Source organism: Oxyura jamaicensis, chromosome 3 (assembly GCF_011077185.1).
Source record: "Oxyura jamaicensis isolate SHBP4307 breed ruddy duck chromosome 3, BPBGC_Ojam_1.0, whole genome shotgun sequence".
NCBI lineage: Eukaryota > Metazoa > Chordata > Aves > Anseriformes > Anatidae > Oxyura > Oxyura jamaicensis.
The window spans coordinates 118046680-118072203 of NC_048895.1; the positions used below are offsets into that span (position 1 = coordinate 118046680).

Consider the following 25524-nt stretch of genomic DNA (forward strand, 5'->3'; position numbering starts at 1 on the left):
GCACCCCATTTACTGACAGTAGATGGGATAAAAGCTCTTCAGCATGAGCCTCGTGGTACTCGACGTGAGGAAGCCAGACTCAAGAGCCACTGCGTGATTCTTAAATAAAGACGAAGGAGAGCGTGGTAAATGTGAATTAGAAACTGAGTGTGCACGATATGCAGATGAAAAGCCCATTCCCATTTCACTCTCTAATGAAAATCCCCGCTTTTTCTTGGATGCTGTTTGACATTGTCTGATTTCCTTAATTTCCTACAGCAAATATGCAGAACAGAAAATGAGACTTGTAGGCCATGTGTTCATATTCTCATTTTTGTTCCATTTCTGCAGTATTGTCTGGAGTTAGTTATTTGGGGCATGATGAGATGTTTACTTGTCTAAATCATTTATCTAAAAACTGTTAGCTCTGTTTTTATATGCATACGCAATCCCGTTTATTTTAATCTACTCATAGGAATTGGCTAGATAATAAAATACACTAAAATCAATGTATATTTCTTGCAAAGCAAATTTTCTTAATTTCTCAATAAGCATCTGTAGGATCTTAACATTGTACAAATATGAGGCCTTTTATGGGTATTTAGCCCAAGCTTCCACTCGAAGCAGGACCGCTGCCAGAACTAGATCAAGTCAGTTCTGGCTTCAGGTAGGCAAATTTTGAAACCCGCCAAGGACAGAGGTCCCCTGCCTCTCTGTTGGCCTCTCCCAGTGCTCCAGCACCCTTCCCATGAGGAAGTTTGTCCTAATGTCCTAATGTCCAGCTTCTACAAAACCTCTGCTCATGGTGGAGTACGAGCTGGTTGTGCTCAGCCTAGAGAAAAGGAGAAGTGAGGGAAATCCAGCAGAGATCGTCCATTTCTGATGGGTGACTGAGGAGAAAGCAGGGCCAGAATCTCCCAGAGGTTGAGGGCAAGAGGCGATAGGAACACATTGCCTGGGTGGATTCTGGCTGGATGTGGGAAGGAAATTCCCATGTGAGTGGTTAAAATCTGGGGCAGGCTGTCCAGAGAGGTGGCATCTTCCTTCTGGGAGAATTCCAAAGATGAGCTAGCTGATCAGCACCTCCTGAGCAGTGCCCTGAGGTTGACGCAGTCTGGTGGAGGCTGTTGGGCTGGACACCTGAGGTCCTTTCCAACATGAGTTTTTCAGTTACTCTGTGATCCCATTCTCTTTTAAAACTCTCTTCTGGCATAATGGTTGTGGAAAATCCGATGGCAGGTGACCAGAGTAGCAGGGTGCTCCGGTTAAACTGTTGGAACAAGGCAGGCGGTGGTGCAACTACTATTTTGTATGCATGCTAGAAGCTGTTACTGCCACTTCTTCCTGTACCTCTACTGAACTGGTTTTGACGTACAGCCCAGTGCTCTGTCTCTTCATGCTTTTTTTTTCAGGAAATATTAAGGGGTTTTTAGGTTAAACCTCAGAACTATTGTATATAAGACTTGATAAACTGGAGCCAATAAATCTAAGTCAGCTCCCAAACATTTCAGGAGCTGGGTCAGAGGTTTCCTCAGTTGTTTTTCTAAATTGAAATCCATCTTCTATATCCTCCTCGGTGCAGTTGCCAGGAAGAAGATGCAAGAAGCCCATTCCCAGGATTTTTAAGGCTGCCGTTCTGCACAGTACGGTCTTCTCCTCATAGCCCAGTGAAGTCAGAACCTGTTCACAAATCTGCCTCTGCTCTGTTTACAAATGCCAGAGCTTCCTGTGAGCTCTGTGTTGGGTCCTCAGAGGGGCTGTGCTGCGCGCGCTCCTCGGCAGACAACTCTCCATCAGGCAAAGCTGCAGAAGCAGTTGGATGTGCTGGGGAGCAGAGGCGCTGAAACAAAAGCCCCACGTCAGGCTCATTTCAACAGCTTTAGAAAAGGCAGGAATAGCCTCAGCTCCAGTATTTATGACCTTGCCCCATTCCTTCCTTCCCTCTCTTTGCCTTCAGCCTCTGGAGAGGGAAGGCTGTGAGAGTGATTTATTGAATTGCCCTCAGTGATGCCTTCCCATTCAGCCTTGGGAACAATTCCGAGCATATCCATTAACTGTCACATGCTCCCTCCAGGCTGTCCCCATTCCCTTCCCACGTGTGCAGAGGCACAGTTAAACCTGCCGCCTCCTCCCACGGCTTCCTCTTCTCGGGGCCAAGCCCCAGCGCTGCGCCGTAGCACCTGTGGTTCGCGTTATGACCGCCTTTTTGGCAAGGACTCCTCTGCTCTTCCTTTCTGCTTCCGCGTTTGTCTGCGTGTACCAGATGTCTTTCTTGCTTTCTCAGTAGATAATGTGCTTTCTAGGACAGGGCTGTTTGTACGCAGTACAGTGTGAGCTCAGGCTGTGCATGAGGCTCGTTGTCACCATGAGCATCCTTGGCTTCTGCTTGTGTCCTCAGCATCCTCTGGTTCCATTGCTGGGTTTCTTGTGGCTGTTCTGGGGGTTCCACAGGCAACGCTACCTCGGAGCCATGGGCTGAGGTTTATTGCCCAGGCTGACCTAAATAATGTTAATGGTTAGGAAACGCCAGCTTAAAATGGCTCACACATTCTTATTTCTGATTGCTGTGTGTATACCCGTCACAAATGTCTAAAGGTCATATGCCATTTTTCCACATGCGTCGTTTTTCCACAGGACTCATCACTCAGTGCAGAGTGAAAACAATCGAGCATGCTTGAGACTATATAAAATACAAGAAAAATGAGGTCAACGTGTAAAATAGATTTATTTTATCTGGAATTAGAGAAAAGCAGATATTACCAGTTGCTAGAGAACCACATGCCGCCCTGAGCCAGGGAAGCACCTGATCCCTCTCCTTCAGGTATTCGTGTGTGTGCACGCTCTTGTGGGAGTACTTACAGCCACCGGAGACCACAGGATTTTTTGCTTCAGCAGTACCTGAAGAGTATGTTTGTGAAGCCTTCCTCAGCTGTGTGCAGCAGTGAACACCCCCTGTGCACACCATGAGATTGTTGGTGAGGCTGAGTCAATATTTCTTGTCCCGTCCTTTTGTGAGTGCATCGTTACAGATTTCCTTTGGACTCAGTCTTGAATCAGAGAGTCATGGAATGTCCTGAATTGGAAGGGACCCACAAGGATCATCGAGTCCAACTCCTGGGGCCCCAAAGGACCACCCAAAAAATAAGACCACATGTCTGAAAGCATTGTCCATCGTCCAATGGACTTTCTTCCTTTCTTTCCCAAAGCTTCTGTTCATCTTGTCCATTATGTCAGTTCTACACCTGTGTTTTAAATTCTGCGGTGATAGTTGCCACTTTCCTTCATGTATTTGATGCCTGGTTTCTGGATTGGCCTGGGAATAGCTCCATCCATGCTCAGTCTGTGTCAAGAGTCCAGCCGTGAGCAGAAAGGAATCATCGTCTCCCAAAGTACTCGGCTCTTCATCCAGCCCAGGCAGCCAGAGACTTGTGCAGGTCTCCGGGTCATGCCTGAGACCCATGGAGGCATCATTTCCATTCACAAAAAAAAAACAGCCACCTGATGGGCATCATGGCCTGAGAGCCATCTCCCAAGAAACCACCCAAAAGGAAGTCTGATTCTTTCCTCGCTGGGACACAGACTTTGAGGGTTTTGCACCAGCCCCTGCAAGACTACACGTGCAGCATGCGTGCAAGTACAGCTTAGACCTCCTGATCTTCCACCTGTGTTTCGGTAGATGCTGCGTTAATGAAAAAGGGGTAGTGCTTCGTGCTCTTTGGCAAGTGTCAGTGGGCCAGCTAAGCTGCTCTTCAGCCTGCGCTGCTGGGAACAGTGTCCGGTTTCCGTCCTTGCTACCTGTGACTCGGGATTATCTTCCAGACACACTAGAGTCCTGTCATTTGTAATTTTAATGAGGTACAACCACAGCAGATGTGGTTTTCAGTTTGTTTTTCTCTTCCCAGCTCTTTCACGTTGTTCAAGACTTCTCTGCTTGGGATGTGAATGCTCCCGTCCTTGATGGAGACCTGTGTTCTCCTCTCCATCTTTCAGTGAAAACAGGTGTTTTATATTGATAGTCAAAAGGAGTGAGGAAATGTCTTCCAGAAGAATTTCTGTAATTCTTTTTCCTAATAAGTTCGCTCTTGAGACTTGACAATTTTCTGCCATAAGCCTCAAACTGGGGCTGCTGTTTCTCCCAACTGGTGGTGGGCCAGCGGAGGCTGCTCTGCTCCCAGAACCAGGGCAGCTTTGGCATCTGCAGGCTGCAGCCCTGCAGTCACACGCCCAGTGGGCAGGCACGGACAGCCCACACGTGTTTTGCTTCTCGGGAAGGTGATTCTGCAGTCTTCGCAACCGAAAACTTTCAGATCCTCTTTCAACTAATGGGTGCCGTAGGGTGTGTTGCCTGGGGTCGCTGGACATGGTGGTGTGGCCATGCGTGAAGTGACAGCAGGGAGGCACAGCGCTGCCCCGAAGCTGCTGTCCCCTCAGCTGTATTTTCTGTGCGTGCAGTTACAAGCTTTTCTTGAAATCACTAAGATTTCCAGGAACTGTGTCATTGCGAGGATGAGGGACGTTCCCAGCCTCTCTGCTCTAGTGGTTGCAATATGCAAATAGGCACGGTCCATCTGCATGCCCAGCGGTTGAAAAAAAAAAAAAAAAATCAAATGCTTGGGTACTTATTCTAAGAATACAAATATAGGTGACGTGTCTCAAAGATGAGCAGCAGTGGAAAAAAGATTTCCCTGACTCCCCCAGAGGCTTGATGCACGTGGAGGTGCCTGGGTGCTGCGCCTTGGCCTTCACTGCCAGCCCATCAGTGTGGGAGCGCCTGGGGCTCCAGGGCTCCTTTTGGTCCAAGGCGAGAGCACATCTGCGCAGGTGCCCTGGGTGGGATGTGGAGAAGTGTGGAGCTGGCCGTGCAGGCTGGGATTTGCCCACGGGCAGCTTGGTCAGTGGCAAAGTCTTATTCTATGAATTGTACTCTTGTTTTTTCCAAATAACAACATCTCTAGCAGGCTTTTCATTTTTAATCCCTCTCACCTGCCAACATAAGTTGGCCTCTGGGGATGTATGCTGAGGTTCCGTGGTGGCGAGGTGGGACCTGGGGACCAAATTTTCAAACAGTGAAATTCCTCCTACCTCCTCCACCAGCCTTCTGCCAGGGAAAGGTGAGTTCCAGCTCACTGGCTGCTGTGTCGATGCTGGGCTGCATCCTGCTCATTGCTCTCGGTGCGTGGTCTTTGAGCCTCATCTGAGCCTGAGCGGCCGCCCAGGAGGGCACCGAGCGGTGCCGAGGGCAGGAGCCATGGGGCCGGGCAGCCACTGCCACCGGCAGAGCCACGCGCACATCTACCACCGTTCCGTGCAGACTCTGTTTCTGTACATGTGCAGGTCTTTTTTTAAGGATTTTATTTCAGTTTTTGGTGCAGGGGAGTGAAGCTGATGGCATGCATTTCCTTTCTCTGCTAACAATTTTATCTTAGAAAGACAATCTCCCCCCTGCAGCCATCTCCCCTGCAGACGCCAGCGTCACAAGAATATTTTGCTCACTTCTTTAACTCCCCGCGTTATTAATGCAGTTTCAAAGCAACAGCTTCGCGCACGGGTGGATTTCCGTGTTGTGTTTTACGAGAACGCCAGCTTCAGGCCCCAGCCGCGTCCGTCCCGGTGCTGCTGCGGGAAGCCGGGCGCCGGGGCGGCTGCGCGGGTGCGGCGGTGCCACCGGCACGCACAACCGGCTGCCGGGTTGCCCCGGTAACTGGTGCACGTCAACGGGAGCAAACGATGCACGGGACAGAGAAAAAGGAGACAAACAGAACGGCACAAACAAAATGGGGGTTTAATCGGGGGCTGTACAGTTTTAGCGTCCTTAACGTGCGATTTTTTTTTTTATGGGCAGCTTTCCCCTAATCAAAGGCAGCACAGCTTAAATATAAAGACAGTCACAGATCGTAAATCATGGCTAGCAAGGCATGGCAGACCTGATCGCTGGTAGTGTCGCAATAGAGCAGGAGGGAGTGGAGACTGCTGAAAGACAGAAATCTCTGCAGAGAATGGCCAGGTTATAGAATCGTAGAATGGTTTGGGCTGGCAGGGCCCTCAGAGCCCCCAGTGCCCCCCCCTGCCATGGGCACAACCCCTGCCCCCAGCCCAGGCTGCCCCCAGCCCCATCCAGCCTGGCCTTGGGCACTGCTCCTGGGGGCAGCCTGCGCCAGCGCCTCACCGCCCTTGGAGGGAAGGGTTTCCTCCTAACTAAATGCCTCCCCCTAATCTAAACCTGCCCTCTTTCAGTTATTAACAGCATGTGACAGGTTACATACAGCATATAACAGGTCGTTAACTGGTACACTCACATCTGGCTGACGCCCTATGGAAGGGCGATGTCCTGCTCTGCCGGGTGGTGACGATGCAGGGGCCGAGGGGCCCGGCTGGGCCAGCGGCAGGGGTGGCACTGAGGAGCTCTCTGGAGGTGCCATGGAGCACCCAAGTTGCCGCTCTGCTTAACAAATGCCTCTGGGTCGCTGCCGTGGCACAACAAGTGCATCAGGGAGGTTATTGTTTTGTAAGCACGGAGCCAACAAGTGTGTGCCCCCTGGATTTACTTTCTCCTCACGAGTCCTTCAGCCCCCTCCCGTCCTTGCTCATCACCGCAGTGTCTGACTCCAGGCTCTGCTCTGGAGGCTTTGCTGGGGCAGCATTATCCCTGAAGCCAGGGAGTTTTGCCCAAGTGAATATTACAGCAGCTTTCAGTGAGCCTTCAAAACTTTTGCACGGGGAAAAAAATGTATTTGTTTGACGTTTGCTATGAAATTCTATGGACTGTGAGCGCACATTTAGTTCTGCTCCCACTCAGCACAGACAGACCTGGGCCCAGTGGGGGGAGCCCCAGCCGGGACCCCAGGGTGCTGCCAGGCCCCGAGCCCCCGTGCTGCGAGGAGAGGCTGCGAGAGCTGGGGCTGCTCGGCCTGGAGCAGAGGAGGCTCCGGGGGAGCTCCCCCATGGCCGTCAGTACCCGCAGGGAGGTGCAGAGAGGCCGGAGCCGGGCTCTGCTCAGCGGTGCCCAGGGCCAGGCCCAGAGGCCCCGGGCCCAGCCTGGAGCCCCGGCGGCTCCCCCTGCCCCTCAGGCAGCACTGCTGGGCTGGGCGGGTGCTGGAGCACCCAGGGGTGCCCCCAGCCCCAGCCATCCCATGGGGCTGGGAAAGACCCTTGGGACCATCACTCGCCATCTGTGTTGTAGAGCCACTCGCAAGGCTGCCAGCAGCACTGCAGAGCCCGAGGTAGCTTTGGCCAGTCTGGCTGATAAAGTCTGACCAGGAAAAGATGTAAACTTTCTTTTTAATGACTTTAGGCACATATGTGAACTTCCTGTGCAAATATTAATAAATCACTTGCATGGCACTTGTGGGTTTGGTCAGCCACTCGTCACGCATTTGCTGTTTGCTTTCTGAACGTTATCTGCACCTTGCAAAGCCATGCTCTCAACCACTCTTTCAATAGGTTGCCCAACTTCTTGTCTTTGTTTCGTCTAACAGTGGACATCTGGGGGCTTGTCCATAGCAAATGTTGGTTCCTGACCCAATCAGCAGGCCTAGGGGCTCTGCAACTCTCATCGGGGTGCGTGTAAAGCAGGCCAGGTGGAGGGAGGACGGGCCCTGCAGCAGGACAGGGATGGTCCTTCAGCAGCACCTCGCTGCCACCACGGAGAGTTCTCACTATTGCCTGCAGGAGAGCAGGTGCAGAACAACCAGGGTAGGCAGCCGGGCACATCATGCCACCACCTTGTGTCCCCCAGCTGCATGGGGAGGAATCCAGCACCTGATAGTCATGCCTCACATCACTCAAACCGAAGGTGTTTTGGTGAAGCGTCTTCCCTGATGCATGCTTTTTTTTTTTTTTAAACACGATTATTTTTAGACATTGACCCAAAAAGTTTAAAATTTGAAAACTGTGTCTGGTGTTTCCCATGCAGGCACAAGCAGCAGGCTCGGCACACTCGTCACCCACCCACGGAGCGAGCCGCCCCATGCCCATGCCCGTCAGATCCACCTCCGCCGGCTCTACCCCAACGCACGTCCCCCAGGACTCGCTCGCAGGTGTCGGGGGGGACGTGCAGGAAGCTTTCACGCAAGGTGAGCATCACACAGCAGAGCCACACCGGGGGGCAGTCCTGTTGTCACCACACGCGATGCAAACCTAACTTGCCGGTCCTGAGGCAGTAGTTACGAGTCCCTTTCCTCTGCTTTAGGCCAAATATACTGGGGGCACGATTCTGATCTTTACAACTTAATGAAGTTATTTCTGTGAGCATGATCTGTCCTCCAGGGAAGGGCTCTTCCATCCCAGAAAGTTATGCCCACAAGTAATTTAATGGTTAGACATTAAAAACTGATCGGATTTGCACATCTGCTGGTTGGACTGTTCTAGGATTTGTTGGAGGGAAAAGGCAGTTTAATGACTAAAAGCAGAGAAAGCAAGCAGCCCTCCTCCCCAGAGGGTTCAGCTCAGAGTTTCTCACCTGATGGCTCGTTACGAAGCACAAAGGAAGCTGACATTCTGCAGCACCGGTGGGTGAGGACTGTTCCTGACAGAGCAGCCGGCACGCTGCCTGCCATGGGCACAGGAATGCAGCGGCCCTGGGAGAAGAAGGGAAAAACTGCTGAGTATGGGGAAACAGAGCAGAGAAGGGAAGTGTGGCGGGACCACAATGAAGAAGCAGAAGGACACAGATACCTTGTATAAATAATGGTTGGACTTGATGATCTTGAAGGTCTTTTCCATCTTGGTAGATTATATATTTCTGTGACCATGCTTTCTCTTGTTCCCTTTCCCCAGTTCTTGCCAAGGATCAGAGTTCCTTGTTCCTTTGCACCTTCTCTAGATGTTATGCCCCCATGTTTGAAAAAAAGTGCCACTTTTTGGCCTAAACTCATTGTTGCCAACTGCTCTGTAGAGATACAAGAAATGCGGGATTATCAGGCTGTTTCAGCTCTATTCCCCTTCTTGTAAGATCTCCTCCATTTCTGTGGTAAAACCAGTGTGGTTGGACCAAATGTCCATTTGCAAATAATGCAGCTCATAGTGCTTTGAAGAAAACCAGGGCAGCAGTTAACATACATATTTTTATTCCCCAACTTCTGTAGGTAGTGTGAGTTTATACTTAGCTGCTGTTGCTTTTTACAAAAAAAAAAATAATCTTCTGCAGTCACGCATTTCAAAAGTTAAACTTTTACATGTCAAAGCCATTGTCGGCTCAAGAAGTGCTTCAGAATTCGGAGACAACGAGATGAAGCAGAAACGTCCCACTCAATCCAGATCTCTGCCTCTTCCTCACCTACTGGAGAGGAGGAAGAATGGAAACTCCATCCGCGGGGAATGTTGGAAGAAGGCAAGCAAAGACATGACTGTCAGTCTGATGTCAAGAAATTTGGCAAATAAGAGATTTTTACCTTCAGGGAGCCATCTCTGCAAAGGAGTAAATCAGTTGTTTTTCAGTCTTACCTTCTTCAACTCTGCTTAGAGCAAAAGAAACCATCCCCAGTAGGAATGGGTGCCCATATTTTGTATTTCTCGGGAGTGGTGTCACTCAGGTTTCGTGTGCTCTCTTCCTTTCTTTTCCCATTTTGGCCCAGGACTTTTTATCTGTAATACTCCAGAAGCAGCCTGGAACGTAGAACTCTGAGAAGGAGGTCCAGGACCTGATCTCCCCGGGTACTTTTGACATACACAGAGTTTGCTTCTGAATCACTGGGCCCTGAGAAACTCTGGTACAGTTTTGTCTTGGGAAAGAATATCCAGATGGATGCATGCAGAAGATATGTTTTGTTTTACCTTTATGAGTAGCAGCTTCTGCACTTAACTCTACAGACTTCTCATACTGTACCCTGGCCTCTCTATTGACTGAACTCCTAAGTCCTAATGAGAGTTATTTTCAAGTAGACCTTCCCCAGCCACATTTCTGGAGACTGACACCCACATATCTATTTTATAATTCACTTGTTGACAATAAAAGAAATGACAGAAAATCCACATCTCTCTAATGTGCTGGCAAGGACTTGAGCAGTTTGTGGGAAGAGACACTCAAAGGGCAGCAACTCTTCCCATGGACCTCTCGGTACTCCATGAGAAACCCCATGAGATATTTGACATCTTAGAGCCAATAGTGCTTTCTAATGTCTTGGTTCTGTGCATTAATCAAGAGTGCTCTACATCTTCCAGAGGCCAAGCTGCTTATTTCCATAGAAGATGACAATTTTGGTCATATGCCATCACAAACTGGAGGTGGTGTTTCCTCATTCATGAGAATATTTCTTGCTGGATAGGGAAGGTGGTGAATATTAATGCCAAATACTTTTGTCAGATGTTCTCCTTTTTGAAATAAAGAACCCATGAAAATAAACTTCCCAGTACTGATGGTATACCTCAGAACCAAAGAGATCGTAAAGAGCAGTTTGCATTTATGGGTTCTGATTGGAAATAACCTTCTATAACAGTCTTCTTCCTTGCCTAAATGAGCTGCTGCCAGAAGAAGGTAAGGAGGAGCAGGAAGTAGCAGCAAATACTTTTAATTGGTGTTGAATCCCTGGACAGCAAGGACTGCAAGCCTTCAGCCCCCAGCATACTTGGTAAAATGAAAGTCTCTGTTAATTGTTCTCCAAAATTTCAGCCGGTGAGCAGGTCAGATGGTGGAGGAAGTCCAGTATGAAAGCACTGAGTATCTACAAGTCATCTATGAGAAGGATGTGTCTTTTTCCGATCCCATCAGTAGGAACAATCTCCTCATCTCTCTAAACACTTCCAGAAACGACAGCAGAAGCAGGCATTTCCAGGGAGGCATGATGCCAAATACCAGAGGCACAACACTCCATCTGTTGCTGTGGGTGGTCCAGTCGCCTCCTCTTCATCTCTACAACAAGTTTGATGGTACAGCCGAGAGCTCTCAACTGATTTCTTTGGCAGCTGCCTTTCCTTCCCCCTTTGCAGATTGGCTTTCTTTTTCCAGGCTGCGTGAAGTGGAACAGCAGTGCAATGAGTCCTACCAGTTACTGGGAAAATCTGCTCTATCTGGTTCATCATTTTCCCCTTTGGTTTTTTAATGAGGAAAGCACAAAGAGATGAAATGATCTCCTTTCTGCAGCTAGGAGTAATGAACACATGATTATAGTAGTACACTAACGGCCCTACTTGGTTCTTTTTATTTTACAGTATTGCTTTGGCATCCAAATGTGCTTTCTATCCATCTGCTTTTTTCTTTGGAGATACAGGCAAAAGCCATGACAAAGCAAACTTCCCTCTGCATGGTTTGCAGTCAGAGCTGTCTTCCCCAGACTCCTGGCTCCAGTACAAGCTCACGTAATGAATCAAGGGATCATTCATGCCTGTTACCTGAGTGACTGGTTCATAGGGGAATAATCTTTGTCAGGACCTGTGGATATTGCCCGAAGTGAAAACTTGTTCTTTTCTGGGTTTTTAACACCTGACAGAACCTCAAATATACGTTGCAGTGCATTGCAGGTATTGTATAGAACAGTTTACGGCAGGGCTAAGGACTCAGCAGCCTGGTGTCCGTAGTGGTGATGGCTCCCCAGGAGCAAAAACCCACAGGCAATGCCTGCAATACAAAATTATTGCAGAAGTGGTATTTATTTTATGTTTTTTAACAAAAACATTTAAATTACCTTTGATAACATTGCCTATCTATCAGATTCTTATCAAATGGGAGAGAAGAGGAAAAGGGAGTGAAGATCTCCGTTCTATTCACCTCTCGTGGCTGTGACCTACAAATGGGCTGGACTGCCAGCTGCTTTTGCAAGACTCTGTTTGTCTTCACTCCAGACCAGGAGTCTTCTGTGAGCCTCCCTGTCAGTGCTGGAGGGGAAATCAGCAGGTCTAGAGAAGGAAACCTTTACAGAAGTGATTCTTAGCGATCCTGATCGTATGGTCTTAAGATGAGACTTGTTTCCTCCATAGGTGATCTTTGATCTTCCCCTTGGCCACAGGGAAAACACAGTAATGCAGTGTTACAATAAGATGCCCTGATGGATTCACATTGAAATGTTCAAGTAGAAACCACCATCTAATTAGGAAACTAATGCTGCTGTTTATCATCCTGAAAGAAGAGAAAACAGTCACTCCAAATTGCTCAAATGCAAATACAGCCTACCCCTGCAAACAGAGAAGTGAAAATTCCTCTTGTGATGACCACAGTGATGGCTTATTCCTCTCAACAACTAGAAAAAACTCTTTCAAGAAAAAATGGTCAACAGACTTTGTAATAAGTTTCCAGGAATGATCCTTCCGGAAAGGCAATCTGCACAATTAGTGCTATTTCATATTAATCATGAAAAAATCAAGCAAATTCAAGGCAAGTAGAGAACACAGGAAACAGGATAAAAATTCTATATTTTCGCATAATAAAATAATTTAATGCCATGAGCCGGGAGGGCTTCCAGTGGCTTCTGCACGTAGATGTCCAGACAAGCTCATTAACTTGACTCGCTTGTTTCACGGGAGGCACTGGCTGGAGTTTTACAACCTTTCCCTCTCGAGTAACACCAAGCAGGGCAGTGGCCGTGCCTCACTTTTGCATGCCGTGACAGTCCTCAGGACAGCTGGAAATGGGGATGAAGGAGCCTCCTTTTGGTCAGGTAACAACTCAGTCCCCTGAGCCAAAGCTCCCAACCTGCTGGCTAAAAATCTGCACTTTTTCTCAGGAAAAAGTGCTGCTTGTGCACATACAAGCACGGCCAGTGCCTCTCTGCCTCGGGCATGGTGCTGGCCCCTTGGCACCCCAGCCTGAAGGGCAGGGATGTCCCTGTGGAAAGCGCGTCCTCTATGGAGCGTGCGCGGGCAGCGCTAAAACCCACGGGCAAAGCGCAGCAGCCGGAGGCCTCAGAGCACCGCAGCCAACAACAAAACGGTGCTGCGGAGAGCCAAAGCCAGCATTTGGGAGATGAAAGCAGCACGCCTGGAATGAGAGAGGCACCAAACTTCAAACAGAAGTGAACGTGTAATGTACAGTGGTCGTTACTGCAGTTCAGTACAGCTGCAGAATGTCACATCAAATGGCTCCGCCGATTCCACATGTGCTGTCTCCATGCCCTTGCCGGAGTAAATGACAGGGCAGGATACCGGCCACTGAGATCTTAGAGCGCTGTCAGATAGCAGCATCAAAGCCGTCCTCCTGGAGGCTACGCCGACTTGGACATCTGGTGCGTGTGCTGGGTAACAGACTGCCTAAAGCCATTTTCTATGAGGACTTGAAGTATGGGAACGGCTGAGAGGTAGCCCAATGAAACAGCGCACGCATGTGCTCGTGGCAGAGCTCCAGCTCGGGGCCACCAGCGCCTCCGTCCGAGAAACGGATGCTGAAGACCACCTGCCAGGGCAGAAAATAGGAACCCGTGCCATCAAAGCCAGCAAATAAAATCTTAACAGTGTGAAAAGGTGCCAGAGGGAAGGGGGCTCAGCCAGGACGGGCAGTCAATGGCTGCAGCAGCTGCAGCCTCTGGGGGCGGTGAAACTGGGCGGCAGTCAGCAGGAGAAAGCACCTCTGGAACATGGAGAGCGGCACAGCAGTGGTCTGCCAGGAGTAAGTGGCGAGTAACAGATCTTGGCAAGAGGCAAGAAGGCCCCGGTGTGCGGCCGTGCCTGCTGCTCTTGCTTTTAGCTTTTCTGGGCGGTTTCACATTTCCTTTGCAGATTTGGGCCACTCACGGTTCCCAGGCGTGCTTGCCCAGATGTTCACGTTGCCAATACGTGAGCAGGTCCCTCCGGCAGCACAAGTGCCTGGACGGCGCTGCTGGAGCTGGGCTAGTGGCACATCGAGGAAGAGGAGTGCTTCCTCCAGCAGTGCAAGAGGAAGTTACTCGCTGTTCCTCTCAGACCTCGGCGATGTGACGTTGCTGCAGCAGAGAAGCCAGCGATGATAACGATGTTGAACGAACGGACGAGCATGGATCAGCTGCGCCCCAGCCCAGCAACTCCCGGCTTGAAAAGAGGAATATCTGTCCTTGTTGAGGAGAAGAGCAGCACAGGAGCTAATTAGCCAAACAGGCAATCAGGCAGCCGAGCAGATCGGGGTCGTTCCAGAGCAGCTCCAAACCTCTTGCTCCACCAGGCTGCTCCCACGGGCGCCTGGGTGCTGGAGCTGGGCTCTGCTGCCGTTGCGGTCGCTGGTGGGGCTGGGCAGGGTGGCGGGGCCGGCACTGCGGCGCGGGCAGGTTGGCGGCTGCTGTACCTGCTGTTCATGTCCGCTCTCCTCCCAGGTACGAGGAGGAACCTCCGCAACGACCTGCTGGTGGCTGCCGACTCCATCACGAACACAATGTCATCGCTGGTGAAGGAACTTCACTCGGGTAAGCGCTAACGTCACGGCGTGTGCCTGCAGCAGGGAAAGGAGAGCTTGGCGCCACAAGTTGCAGATTAGTCTTTAGATTTATTTTTTATAAAAACTCTATTTCAGGCATAATGCAAGATTATGTGTTCATTTTTTCAATGATAAAATGAAAAATCGTTTTTATAGCTAACATTACCGAGAGCTCCAAATACCGTCTGAATAGGGTTTCCATTGATTTTATCACTGATAGTTAAGGCAATATTCTGCAGATAGAAGCCTGGCTGGTAGCAGTGCTGATGATTCATGAAGCAGACTAAAACTGAGCTCACGCACTCCTGCTCGTATTGATCTGTGCATGTGTAACAGTGGGAGCTTTCCACAGTGCCGTGCAGGCATGCCTTGGACCACTCACTGGTCAGAAGTGTCACTTTCATCGTCATCCTTCTGAATGTCAGAGCTCCTTAACAGCAAAAGCTCACAAGTTGGCAGTCGGGGCTGATATTTGTGAGTCTACACAAAATAATGCTTGTTGGCTGCGCTACTCTATCAGCAGGTGAGACTGCTCTCAAGTGAATCCCCACTAGATGCTCTAACCACAAATATAGAGTAAATGTATGTGAGTCCAATTTCAACAAAGGATTAAACAGCATTGTGGAAAAAAAGATAATTATTCCCTTCGTGCCTTTTCAGTATGCCAGTGCGAGTAAACATGCTGGTTGGACTACAGCAGCTTTTGCTATAGTCCAAGGGACACATCGCGTGACTCCTGAGCTTTGTCAGTGATGGAGTATAAGATTATTTGGTATTCCAGCAGCCTGTTCATGTGCTGTGAGAAAGACATAAAGCATCTGCGCTCAGACTGAAGTCAGGGTTTCTGTTCCACACACAGGTGCCTCCCCAGCCCCTTTCCGTATCCGGTAGTTGCATCACATAATCCCCTCCATAAACTTATCAAGCTCCATATTAAAGCTAGTTAGAGCTTTTGTTCCCACTACACTTGATGGAGAAGTCATAGTTATAAACCGGGTTGATATTTTACTGCTGAGCAGTAAATTCACCCAGCCTGAATCCTGTGTCTTGGCTGCAAAGGCAGCTGCGAGTTAATAAAGTCTTTCATGTATTACAGCAGGAATCACCAGTGCCACTGCAGTGAAAGGGCCTTGTGTTTCTTCAATAAATCACCATGCTCCGAGACGCACAGCTCTGTTCCCTCCAGGCTGAAATGCGGTGAACAAACTCTCTGCCCAAAACAGATGTCTGCAGTAATTTATTTTTTGCTTTTAATAGAAGCGCACATTTACGGGGCATGGCTGAGATCAGTGTCTGGTCCGTGCTGCTTGTGGCGGAGGTGGAACGTCAGCTAGACCTTCCTGCCCTCCTCTGAAATCCACGAGAGCTGGGCAAATGCCAGCAGACCGGCTTTACGCTATCAGAAACTGTTTTGGTCTCGTCAGGTGTCGTGTGATGCAGCTACGGGTCACAAGGGAGTGTAAATAAAATTAATTACAGCCTCTTACTTGATGATAGGCAGATAATAAGGAAGGCTCCCTTGAAAGTCGCTGGAATCACTTGGTTGGTGTAAATTAGGAAAAGCATGAGTTATGCTCAGCTGATGAGAGTCAGTGGGATTTAACACATATTGTCCAGGAGCGAAGCTGTGAGAAGAGACACCTCCTCCAGCCCGGGGCTCGCCGCTACCGCTGCAGGCATTGTGCACGAACATTTTGTGAGACGCTGGGGCCGGCGCTGCCCACACCTCTGTTGGCCTCTCCATACCTCTGCGTGAGCTCTGAAACCAGTGCTTCAGAAGGGAAACGCTGCTTCGGGCTGCGTGTTTCTGTGTGGGCTCCAGAGGTGCTCTGATCATCCCCAGCCTTTCTCTCCTGTGCTGATAGTCCTCGTACTGCCGCTGCTGACTAGGTGCTGACTAGGAAACAGTGATGCCATTTTTACTCAGAGTGAGCTCAAAAACACACGCTTCTGATCCCCAGAGGCTGAGCGTAATGTTTCTGGAGGAGGCTCAGCCCCTGCCCTGCGGAGCTGCTGAGCAGGAGGCAAGTTCGGGACCCAAACTGAAGCGATTGCTAAGCTCCTCTAGGTCACGTCTCTTGTCATGAAAAATGAGTTTGGTTTTGTCAGTGATCTCGCAGCGAGGACTCATCGGTAGCCGTCCCCGAGTAGGCAGAGGTGGTGTGACTCCGCGGGGATCACTGGTCCTGTTATCGAAGCAGCAAAGAGAGCAAATGTTTATATGCCTCCCTCGTCAAGATCCACTTTGATCAGCGCAATTCAAAATACTTCATGTTTTCAAATTGCGCCTTTTATTGCAGGGTTTTCTCCCTTTCTTTGCTCTCAGCAGCATGTGAAGTAGGCAGAAGTGATAGCGCTGCTCATAACAACTGTTACCTGTTTACCCAGGTCTCACTGAAATGCTGCACACAGAGATATGAGCCCCCATCTACAGAAGAATGTGACCTTCTGCTCCCACACTCTGCTCTATAAATATGAGCCTCGCCATAAATTCTCTTCAGCCTCACTGGAATTCGATATAACGAACCGCCAGCTCTCAGGCATGAACCCGAATTTCTCGGGGCACAGCCCGTGGGGGGTTACGTGGCTGAACACCTTGAGTGGGCAGCCTCTGGGATTCCAGGGGGAAACCTCCAGGGTTTTCACCTCCGGTCACCGTAGAACTTCCTTTTTTCTTTAGATTTGACCTCAGCCTATAAATTGTGACTTCCTCCCGTGTCCATATGGTGCAGTCCTTCGTTTCTTACAGTGCCAAAATAAGAGTGCACAGGGGACTTCGGCCCTGTAGCGCCTGGCTCAGGTGGAACTCCTCTGGGCAATGCAGGCGCTGCCTCCAGCCCGCACTCTACAACCTCTGGTCGTCAGATCAGGGTAAGTGGGGCCCCGCTGGCCACCAGGAGAGCGCAGGCACTGTGCCACAGAAAGGATGCGGCTGCTTCCCCCCAGGTCCCCTTGGCCAGCCCAGACCCCATCCTCCATCCTCGCCAGCGCCAGCTGTCAGGAAGGCCAGGTCCTCCTTGCCATGGAGAAGTTCCCCGAGTGTCGGTTCTCTCACCTACTTGTCTCACGTGTGCTTTTTTATTCTTTTTGAAGCAGAGGAAGAAGATGAAGAAGAAATGGAAAAAATGCAGAATGGAAAGGATCGAGGTAAGTGGACGGATTACGGTTTCCGAGCCATCCTGCGCTTTCCGATCTGTTCGTCTCTAGGAGATCAGTTTGCTGTCTCCACGTAGGGTCCCAGGAGAGGACTTTGGGTGCAGATGACGCCGCGTTGCTGCCGCTGCTGTTACGCCACCTGCAGACACGCAGCAGGTTTGCCTTCCTGCGCCGTCCCCGCCGTTCTGCACCGTTGCTCCCTCCACATCTGCCACGGCTCGCGGTGACGCCACTGCCAGCGTTTCTGCAGTGTGTATTCAGCTTCAGAGAATGTTTTTCTTTAGCAAAGGTCATGCACAGATATTTGAAACGTGTAAGAGGAGGAGGAGGAGTTGCTTCGAGTGCTGCAAAGAAATCCAGTTCGGATGAATATGTTAGGGAAAAATAAAACAACGTGTGGGCTGGTTAGTGGAGTTACTAAGCGGTGGGACTGTCATCTGCTGAACCACTGCCTCGTGTGACCTTGGCTGGACAAATATTCCGGATTACTCTGTGGATGATAATCCTGTGTAGGCAGTGCAACTGGCTAAATGGGGTTTCACAGGAGGTCTCTTTCATCTCTGCTATCCCTGGATCTCAGGTCTAGAAACTAATCCTCCCCAGACCACGCTTTCTTTGGTGTGAATGAATACATACCATGTGCTAGCAGAGTTATTCACAGGACTGGAAGTGATCATCGCAGGCGTGGAACACAGCCCTGCGAGCTGCAAACAACCGTGCAGGGTATGCTTGAGTTGGAAGGGTCTGGAGGAGATGTGTTCCTCATGTCACACTCCAACAGCAAACACAAAAGCGCTTCCCAGAGCCCTCTTTGGGAAGAGGCCTTGCCCAAACTAGAGAGAAGAACAAAATCCTCAGCAGCCTCTGCCAAAAGAATCTGGGAGAAAATGCTCTCTGGACCCCAAACCAGCAGCAGCGCATTGCTGGGACTTTCTTCTCTGAGAAAGGGCCTTGGACAGGGACGCATCAGCCCAGGCATTTGTGCCTCACTTGAGCCAAGCCTGATTTCAGCAGAGACAAACTTGAACTTTTTATCCTTTTTTGTTCTATGCATATTTTCCTTCTGGCTAAGATGAAGCGAAGGGGCTCACATTTCACTCTCAGAGAACTTGTTTTCCTGGGTTTTCCTGTCCAGTGAGCAAAGCATTCAGGTGTTTGGGAATGCTCTGCTTCCCGATGGCTTGTCCATCAGCATTGGGCATTGTAAGTTTGCATGAAGATAAGTTTAATTTTAGCTAAACCGACAGCTTTCAAAGCAGAACTGTGCTGGCTCTAAATCACAGGACTCTCTTTGCCCCAGAACATTCCTCCTAAGTTAAATATTTGAGATGCTTAGCAGATGACCCTTCTGCTTTTTTCCAAATGTGCATTGTATCTTGCATGGGAAATAGGGAAAGGGGGATTTTGAGGAGCTGAAATGTGGTGTATGGCAGCAGAGATGTAGTAAGACAAATTCTCTCCAATACTCATTGCAGCAGCATTGGAATCAGGGGAACGGAGACATACCAAAAGCAGAACGTGGCCCAAAGCATTTGTGTGGAATGTAAATATTATCTCTGCCAGACATTAAGTGATTTTTTTAATGTCACAGAGTTAGTGAGATAAAAATCTGGCAGAGAAATCAAGGAATGATCAATATATAAATTACAGTCCTCCTGTAGTGTGTACTCTCGAGAGGGCTGTGGAAATGCTGAGAGCACCTCCAGAAAGCAAAGTGCACGTGGTGATGGGAACGCCGTCCCTGGGTTTTATTGGAGCTGTGCTGAGGACTGGCATTACAGCTCGGACGACAGCCCAGCCTGGTTTCATTCCGCTTCGTAGCTCGTGTATTTCCAAACCTCTGCGTGAGCGTAAACAAGGGCGCCGCGGAGTCCTTGCGGGACTCTGGCGTGATGTGTTCCTTAGGGACAGCACTGCCCTTGGGCTTCCTCACGAGCTTCTGCACCGGGTTATTTTGGAGTTCTCTGTGTCCCAATTAGTCAACCTCAGGGGTTTTTCCCCTGAACTCGCTTCCCTGCTGGAGAGGCTTACATTCACCCATTGACAATGGCGCTCTGCTGCCTTAGCAGGGTGAAGTCGTTTGAGAAGACTCCAAGTTGGCTGCTTCTTCTATGGTTGTGGTTACAGATCAGGCAGCCTCTCGAGAGATGTCTACATGGTTTTTCAGGCACAGAAGAGCACCGCTGGAGCTGGCAAAGCCACATCTGTCTGGTCACGTTAGCGTTGCCCTGCGGCAGCTCATCCAGCCACAACTGCCTGCTTGGGTTAGCCCTTCCTGACACCTGGTGCTACACGTGCCGTGCCTTACATGTGTGCCAGACATCAGAGAGGGTTTCCAGCTCGGATACACACTCGGCTGGTGCTGTCCCACAGTCCTTGTTTGTCATGGCTCTGCCGCCTCACTCCAAGACTTCTTGGTGACCAAGAGCTGAATCCGTGGCAGCATCCCCTGAAATAAGACCCTGCATGAGGTGGTCTCTTAATGCATTGGCCTTTTGGATTGTCTAAGCCTCAGAACGCTAGAAAAGGGACTGATGAGATGTGATCTGCTCTGTCAAACGGCTGTAAGGAAGGGCAAGGTTTGCAACCTCATGACATCTGTTAGCCAAAAGCATCCAGCTGAAAATACACCTCCCTGTACTGAGCGAAACTGGAGGCCATGCAGTCTTCTGTCACAAAGAACAACTCTAGTGAGATCCTGGATGTCGGGGCAGAGTGTGCTTCCAGCCCCAGACCTGGCGGAGTGGCTGACAGCACAGGGGTGGTGCTGGCATCCAGAGGGACGCGGCCAGGCAGAGAAATGGGTCAGCAAGAGCTGAACAGGAGCCAGCAAAGTGCCCTCGGCACCACGAGGGCTGCTGCTTGGTTGGGCTGCTCTGGGCAAAGCGTTGCCAGCAGGTCAAGGGAGGGGATCCTTTGGTGAGGCCACATCAGCAGCACTGGGACCAGGTCTGGGCTCCCCAGGACAAGACTGGAGTGAAGCAGGGAAGGGCCTTGGCAGTGGTTAAGGCATTGAAGCATCCGTGACACGGGCAGAGGCTGAGAGAGCTGGGCCTGGTCAGCCTGGAGAAGGCTTGGGGGGTCAAATAGGTGTGTATAAATAACTGATGGAGAAGAGCAAAGAAAATGGAGTGGTGCCCAGTAACAGGACAAGAGGCAAGGGGCACACAATAACATACTGAACATTTTGTTTAAACGTAATGACTGGGAGGCTGGTCGAACTGGGAGAGGTTCCCCAGAGAGGCCGTGAGGTCCCTTCCCTGGCTGTGCACAAACCCTGGTGGGATCAGGCCCCGAGCAGCCTGCTCTGGCTGAGCCTGCCCTGACGGGGGGTTGGTGGCGGCAGCCCCTTCCCACCACGATTCTGGATTTCTGCAGGTCTGTGAGACAAGGAGCACCTTTCTTCCTTCCTTGTGCTTCAGAGGACTGGAGATTTATCCAGGTCCCTGTAAAGCTCTTTGCAGCCCATTCGAGCAATAGGGGATGGGGAGGCGAGATTTTTCATTTTAAAGGAAATAACATTACCTGCTTTATAAATGTGTCTTTCCCCCTCTGTTGCAGGCTAGACAGATGACCACAGACTGTACCGTAATTCAGGTAAGCGTGGCTATCGTTTCTCTTTGCCATTCCCAGCAGCGGTGCTCCGCGCGTGCTGCTGCAAAGCACACGGCCGAGCCCCTGGTAACCTGCTGCCGCTGTCCTTTATTTGCTGTTTCTGTGTAAGACGGGGAGCATTCCCTGCCTGTTGCTCCACAACCGTTCAAAAGGATGCTGAGTTTTTCTTGTTATGACCCAATTTTGCTCCTGCTGCAGACAGTGGGAGGACATCATTAACTTCAGTGAGAGCAGAATTACCGCTATTATCTCTTATTTTATTAGTATTACTTCTATACTTAGAGGCCTCGGCTAGGAAATAGGACCCTATTGTGATGGGCACTACCAGATGTGCTAAAAATACAATCTCTACCCTCAAAGAGCCTGCACTTTACGTTATAATAAGGCACAACAGATGGATAGACAAACAGGTGCTGGAGAGCATGAGACAGTGTTAGCGGAGAGAGATTGAGTCCTGCGCTGACAATGCCTCTGAAGTACCTGAATAAGATCCCTATCTTTCCCCCCGTGAGAAGCTCGTAGGAGGGCACCGGCTTGGGTTTCTACACTCGCATGATATTCGCCTTAGCCACAATGCTGATCTTTCACCATTTCCAGTGGGAAGGAGGAGGATCCTGTGGCCGAAATACCATAGCACGGACACACACATAATTAGCCAGGGCTTGGGCATGGGAGAAGAGGCAGCCCGTCTGTCTGGGCCTTTTTGTACTGCACTGGAAGGCTGGAGGTTGGTTAGCTGTGGAACCTGGGCAGGAGAAAGAGACTTTTATCTTTAAATTGCCATCTCAGATTCGGCCCATGTTGGTGGCGGGCCAGATGAATTAGACGTGACCAACGTGAAACAGAGTTTTACATGACAAAACCAGCACAGTGCTCCTCCAAAGGTAATTTGCAAAGGAGGAGAGCGGGGCTTTTGCCCTTTTTGCCTCCCTGCCATTTTACGAACGTATAGAGATAACCTGAAAGGGGCTCGGAGTTTCTCTGAGAGTTTTTACATTAGAAATTCAAGCTGGGAAACAATCGGGTAACTCAAGAAGGAGCGAAGCTATGCCACAGGGAGGACGTTAGCAATGGGGAGCTGCTTTAACCGGCTGTGTGTGGCTTTCTGGTAGCGTCCCTTTGTCTCTGAGGGCTGAATAGCACTTGGGGGAAAGGGGCGGCTTGGACACTGCCCACCCCTGATGGCACAGGCAACGAGGAGCTCGCTGCTCTCACGAGTCCACCAAGGGCTGATGAGAGCTAAACTGGAGACAACTGAAAAGAGAAGAAACTCCTTTCAGGGTTTCCTTAGCCTCCAGAAGGGACCAGGAGAGAACATGTCTGTGAAAGAACAAATCCCCTCCAGTCACGGTTAAACCCTGCTGGTTCCCCAGGGTCTTTGGCTTCCCCTCCGTGGTGCCGGGCGCTGTGGTGGGTCCTCCCGAGCCTCGCTGGCAGCGGGGCCGAGCCAAGCTGCGGTGGCTGTGGCCGTCCTTTGGCTCTGGCTGCCCCAGCCCCTCCAGGGGCTCCGTTTCTTCAGATCGGGGCTGCTCTTTTTGGGGGAAAAGTGCCTGGCACCAGGCTCACCTTGGCTTGCAAAGTCCGTGTTTGGCGGAGCTCTGCTCCCCGCGGGGCCGGCGATTCTCACCCGGCGTTGTGTTTCCGATGGCACAGGCACAGAGGGCAACGCGGTGAGCTCCTCTTCGGAAGACGTCTCCACATCCTTCGGCAGAGGCACGTTTCAGCTGATGCATCCACCATCGTGCAACTGTGAACGATCTCAACCACCTGCTGACGGCAGCGGCTTTCTCTTAACCAACTGGAGGGCTTTCCCTGCGGGCATTTGCCCCTTAGGTTATTGCATGTACTATTTTCCTAAATGTCTTTCCTAGCGATAATGAGACAGTGCCCCATGCAACCCAGCAATTTATGGGAGGTTAAAAAAAGGGGGGGAAAGATAATACTCCCTGCTCCTGCTAAGTGTTCTGATCTTTTTTTGATTTCCTACCAAACGGTGTCATAACCGCATCACACGCTGGTTGTTTCCTCTTGACTTCTGACCCCCGGGATGCATGAAAAAACGGGTGTTGCGCCTTTTGAGTTTCCTCGCGTGTAATACCAAGGGGATTCTGAGTGCAGACCCCCTAAAAAAACCCGCCTTCTAAAAATACCACTCCGTCTGTCACTGTGTGGTTGCCATAGTGTTTGGTGTTGCATGTCGTGCTCGGAGTAAATGGCAGGGCATGCCAAGGGGAGAGGAATGCGTAACAAGAGGAGGAGCAACTGTAATTATGGGCCACAAACCCTGGGTGAGTGCCTCACGGGGATTCCTGGCTCCGTACTTTCCTTTAGACGTTGCAAAATTTCCCTTTACAAGCAGGGAATTCAGGGACGAGCACTGCTAGGTTGGCATTAGCATCCGTGCATTAATTTCTGAGAGCCGAGTTCAGGTTTGTTTAAAATGAAGAGAGGTAGCAGAGTTGTGTAGTCTGAGGCTGGAAGCTCACCACTGTCTGGGTCCTCGCTAGGCTTTTCTTTTATAGCTGCTTAGAAAACGTGGTAATCAGTTCCAATCACTAGTGATTTTATTATTATTTTTTTTTCTTGGTGCTTAGGAATGTTATTTTTAGTGGAAGGAGCTGAGTGCCCTAATGCATCTATAAATATTTATCAAGGGTGATGAATGGAGAGGAGTGATAAACCCCGAAGCCAACCCTCAGCTTTTCTTCCTGTCTGAACCGATACGCTGCATCGGTTCCTGGCGGAAAGTGCTCGTTAGGTACCTACAGCCCTTTGGGAGAGAAAAAATAAACATACATGGTGGCCGCAGATTTAGTTGAGTATAAATATTGTGAACGAGCTGTCAAGAAGGAAAGAAAAGTGATGATAACCTGGTTCAGCGTGTTAGCTCTAGCCTGCCAAACACAGTGCACTTGCGGGGACGTGGAAGGTTTCGTGGTCGCCTTTGTGCGCTCTCAGCTGAAGGAGCTGAGTTATTGCCACAGGTCGCCGTGGCTGCAGCTGTGCGGGCTCACGGGGATGCGTTTCAGAGTGCCCCAAGTACGGGGGTTTTGCTCGTGGCTGTGCTCAGGGACCCGACGGTGCGGTGATGGCTCCAGCAGTCACCATCACACCTGCGCACCGGGCTCCTCCTCGCGCTGCCACCGTGGGACCCTCGCCCTGTCCCCTGTCCCTCCACCACCAACCCAGTGGTGGAGGCCACCAGGGGCTTTGCATCCTCCAGGACCTTGCTTCTGCCAGCGAGGCCAAGCACCCCTGAGCCCCGAGGCTGGGAGCTGGAGGCTGAGCTGGTGCCAGAGGCATCAAGGGCAGTGGCGAAGGGGAGGCTTCTCCTCCCCTGCACTCCCAAAGGGAAGGGCAGGCGGACCTTAGAGGTGCCTGGCATGCAGCTCGGAGCTGGAAGGAAGGGATGGACACCCGCCTTCTGCAGCCATGGAGGACACACGTTAAACGAGAAACCTAGATTCACAGGGGACCATCATATTTGCTGCTTTTTTTCCTATTATTACTCACCCCGTGACTTTCCCTTCTCGCTTTTGTCACCACAATTCGCCCAACGTGAGGCCAAACTCTTACTGCAGCTGTCACCTAATGTCACCTAACGCTGCCCTCGCCACGAGATGATCTGGGGGCACTGCCACACACCAGGCACATCTCCAAGCCTGAGGTCTGAGCCCTGGGACACGCTGGCCACCAATGCACCCACCCCTGCTGGCTGGAGCACCCCTGGGTGTCCTGCCCACACCCTGCAGTCCCACCAGTGTCACAGGCGCATGGGGGACACGGGTGGGAGGCAGCTGTGGGTCTGCTCCAGACCCCATCCAGCTACCCAGGGCTTTCTAGGAGGGTTTTGAATGCCCAGCGCTTGCACAGGCGCTTCGGTGTCTCCCTGTAGGTCCCCCCCTCCGTGGAGCACCAAGGAACCTCCTGAGATACCCCTCCCAGGGCGCTGGGTTTGTTGCTTGCTGCCTCCTAAAGGCACAATTCCTCCACCAGAGCCGCAGCAGGCAGCAAAGCTCCCCCAGCCCCAGCGGCTGCCCCCGGGATCTCCTCCGGGACCTGCACCCCGCGAGGGGCCGGGCACCGGAGGACGGGGCTGTTTCCACCCGGGCGCTGCGGTGCCTGGTCTTTGTTTGGGAAACCTGACAGCTCCAGCGGGTGTTAGCAGGCACAGCCGGGATAGGGTGTGTGTGTGTGTGTGTTAGATGTGACCCCGTGTGCCACGGCCCCGCGTTGCCTCACCCGCGGTGCCGTTTGTTTTAGCCAGTAAAGCGGTTTCAGCAGATGCTCGACGCAATCACAGCGCCGGGGCCTGCAGGTTGCCGTCAGCCCCTGTGCCGGCCGTGCCTGCCGTTACAGGGAGGACGTCGCTGCTTTAGGAGGCCACCAGCGGGGAGGGACCCGTGTGCTGCAGGCACAGGGCTGGCACAGCGCAGCCGGCAGCAGCCAACGGGCACCGGGGCTGC

At 51.0% G+C, this 25524-nt stretch overlaps 1 protein-coding gene and 1 long non-coding RNA gene across 8 annotated transcripts in view; one reads left to right on the top strand and one right to left on the bottom strand.

Moving 5' to 3' along the window:
- The window catches only part of DTNB (dystrobrevin beta), a 196467-nt gene extending 173244 nt beyond the window's left edge, over nt 1-23223 (top strand). For 5 of the 7 annotated variants that reach the window (XM_035321179.1, XM_035321182.1, XM_035321184.1 and 2 more), the window contains 5 exons: nt 7892-8051; nt 14187-14276; nt 17381-17434; nt 21005-21040; nt 22712-23223. In XM_035321179.1, the coding sequence (XP_035177070.1) occupies nt 7892-8051; nt 14187-14276; nt 17381-17434; nt 21005-21009 (309 nt within the window). In that variant the 3' untranslated portion in view covers nt 21010-21040; nt 22712-23223. The remainder of the gene's footprint in view (nt 1-7891; nt 8052-14186; nt 14277-17380; nt 17435-21004; nt 21041-22711) is intronic. The other 2 variants (XM_035321180.1, XM_035321183.1) reach the window with 2 other exon arrangements.
- On the bottom strand, nt 16272-24527 carry LOC118163984. The gene is made up of 3 exons (XR_004749282.1): nt 24402-24527; nt 17890-17895; nt 16272-16284 (listed from the first exon to the last, which is right to left on the bottom strand). It is a non-coding gene; the product is annotated as an uncharacterized LOC118163984 (long non-coding RNA).
- Nucleotides 24528-25524: the final 997 nt, after the last annotated feature.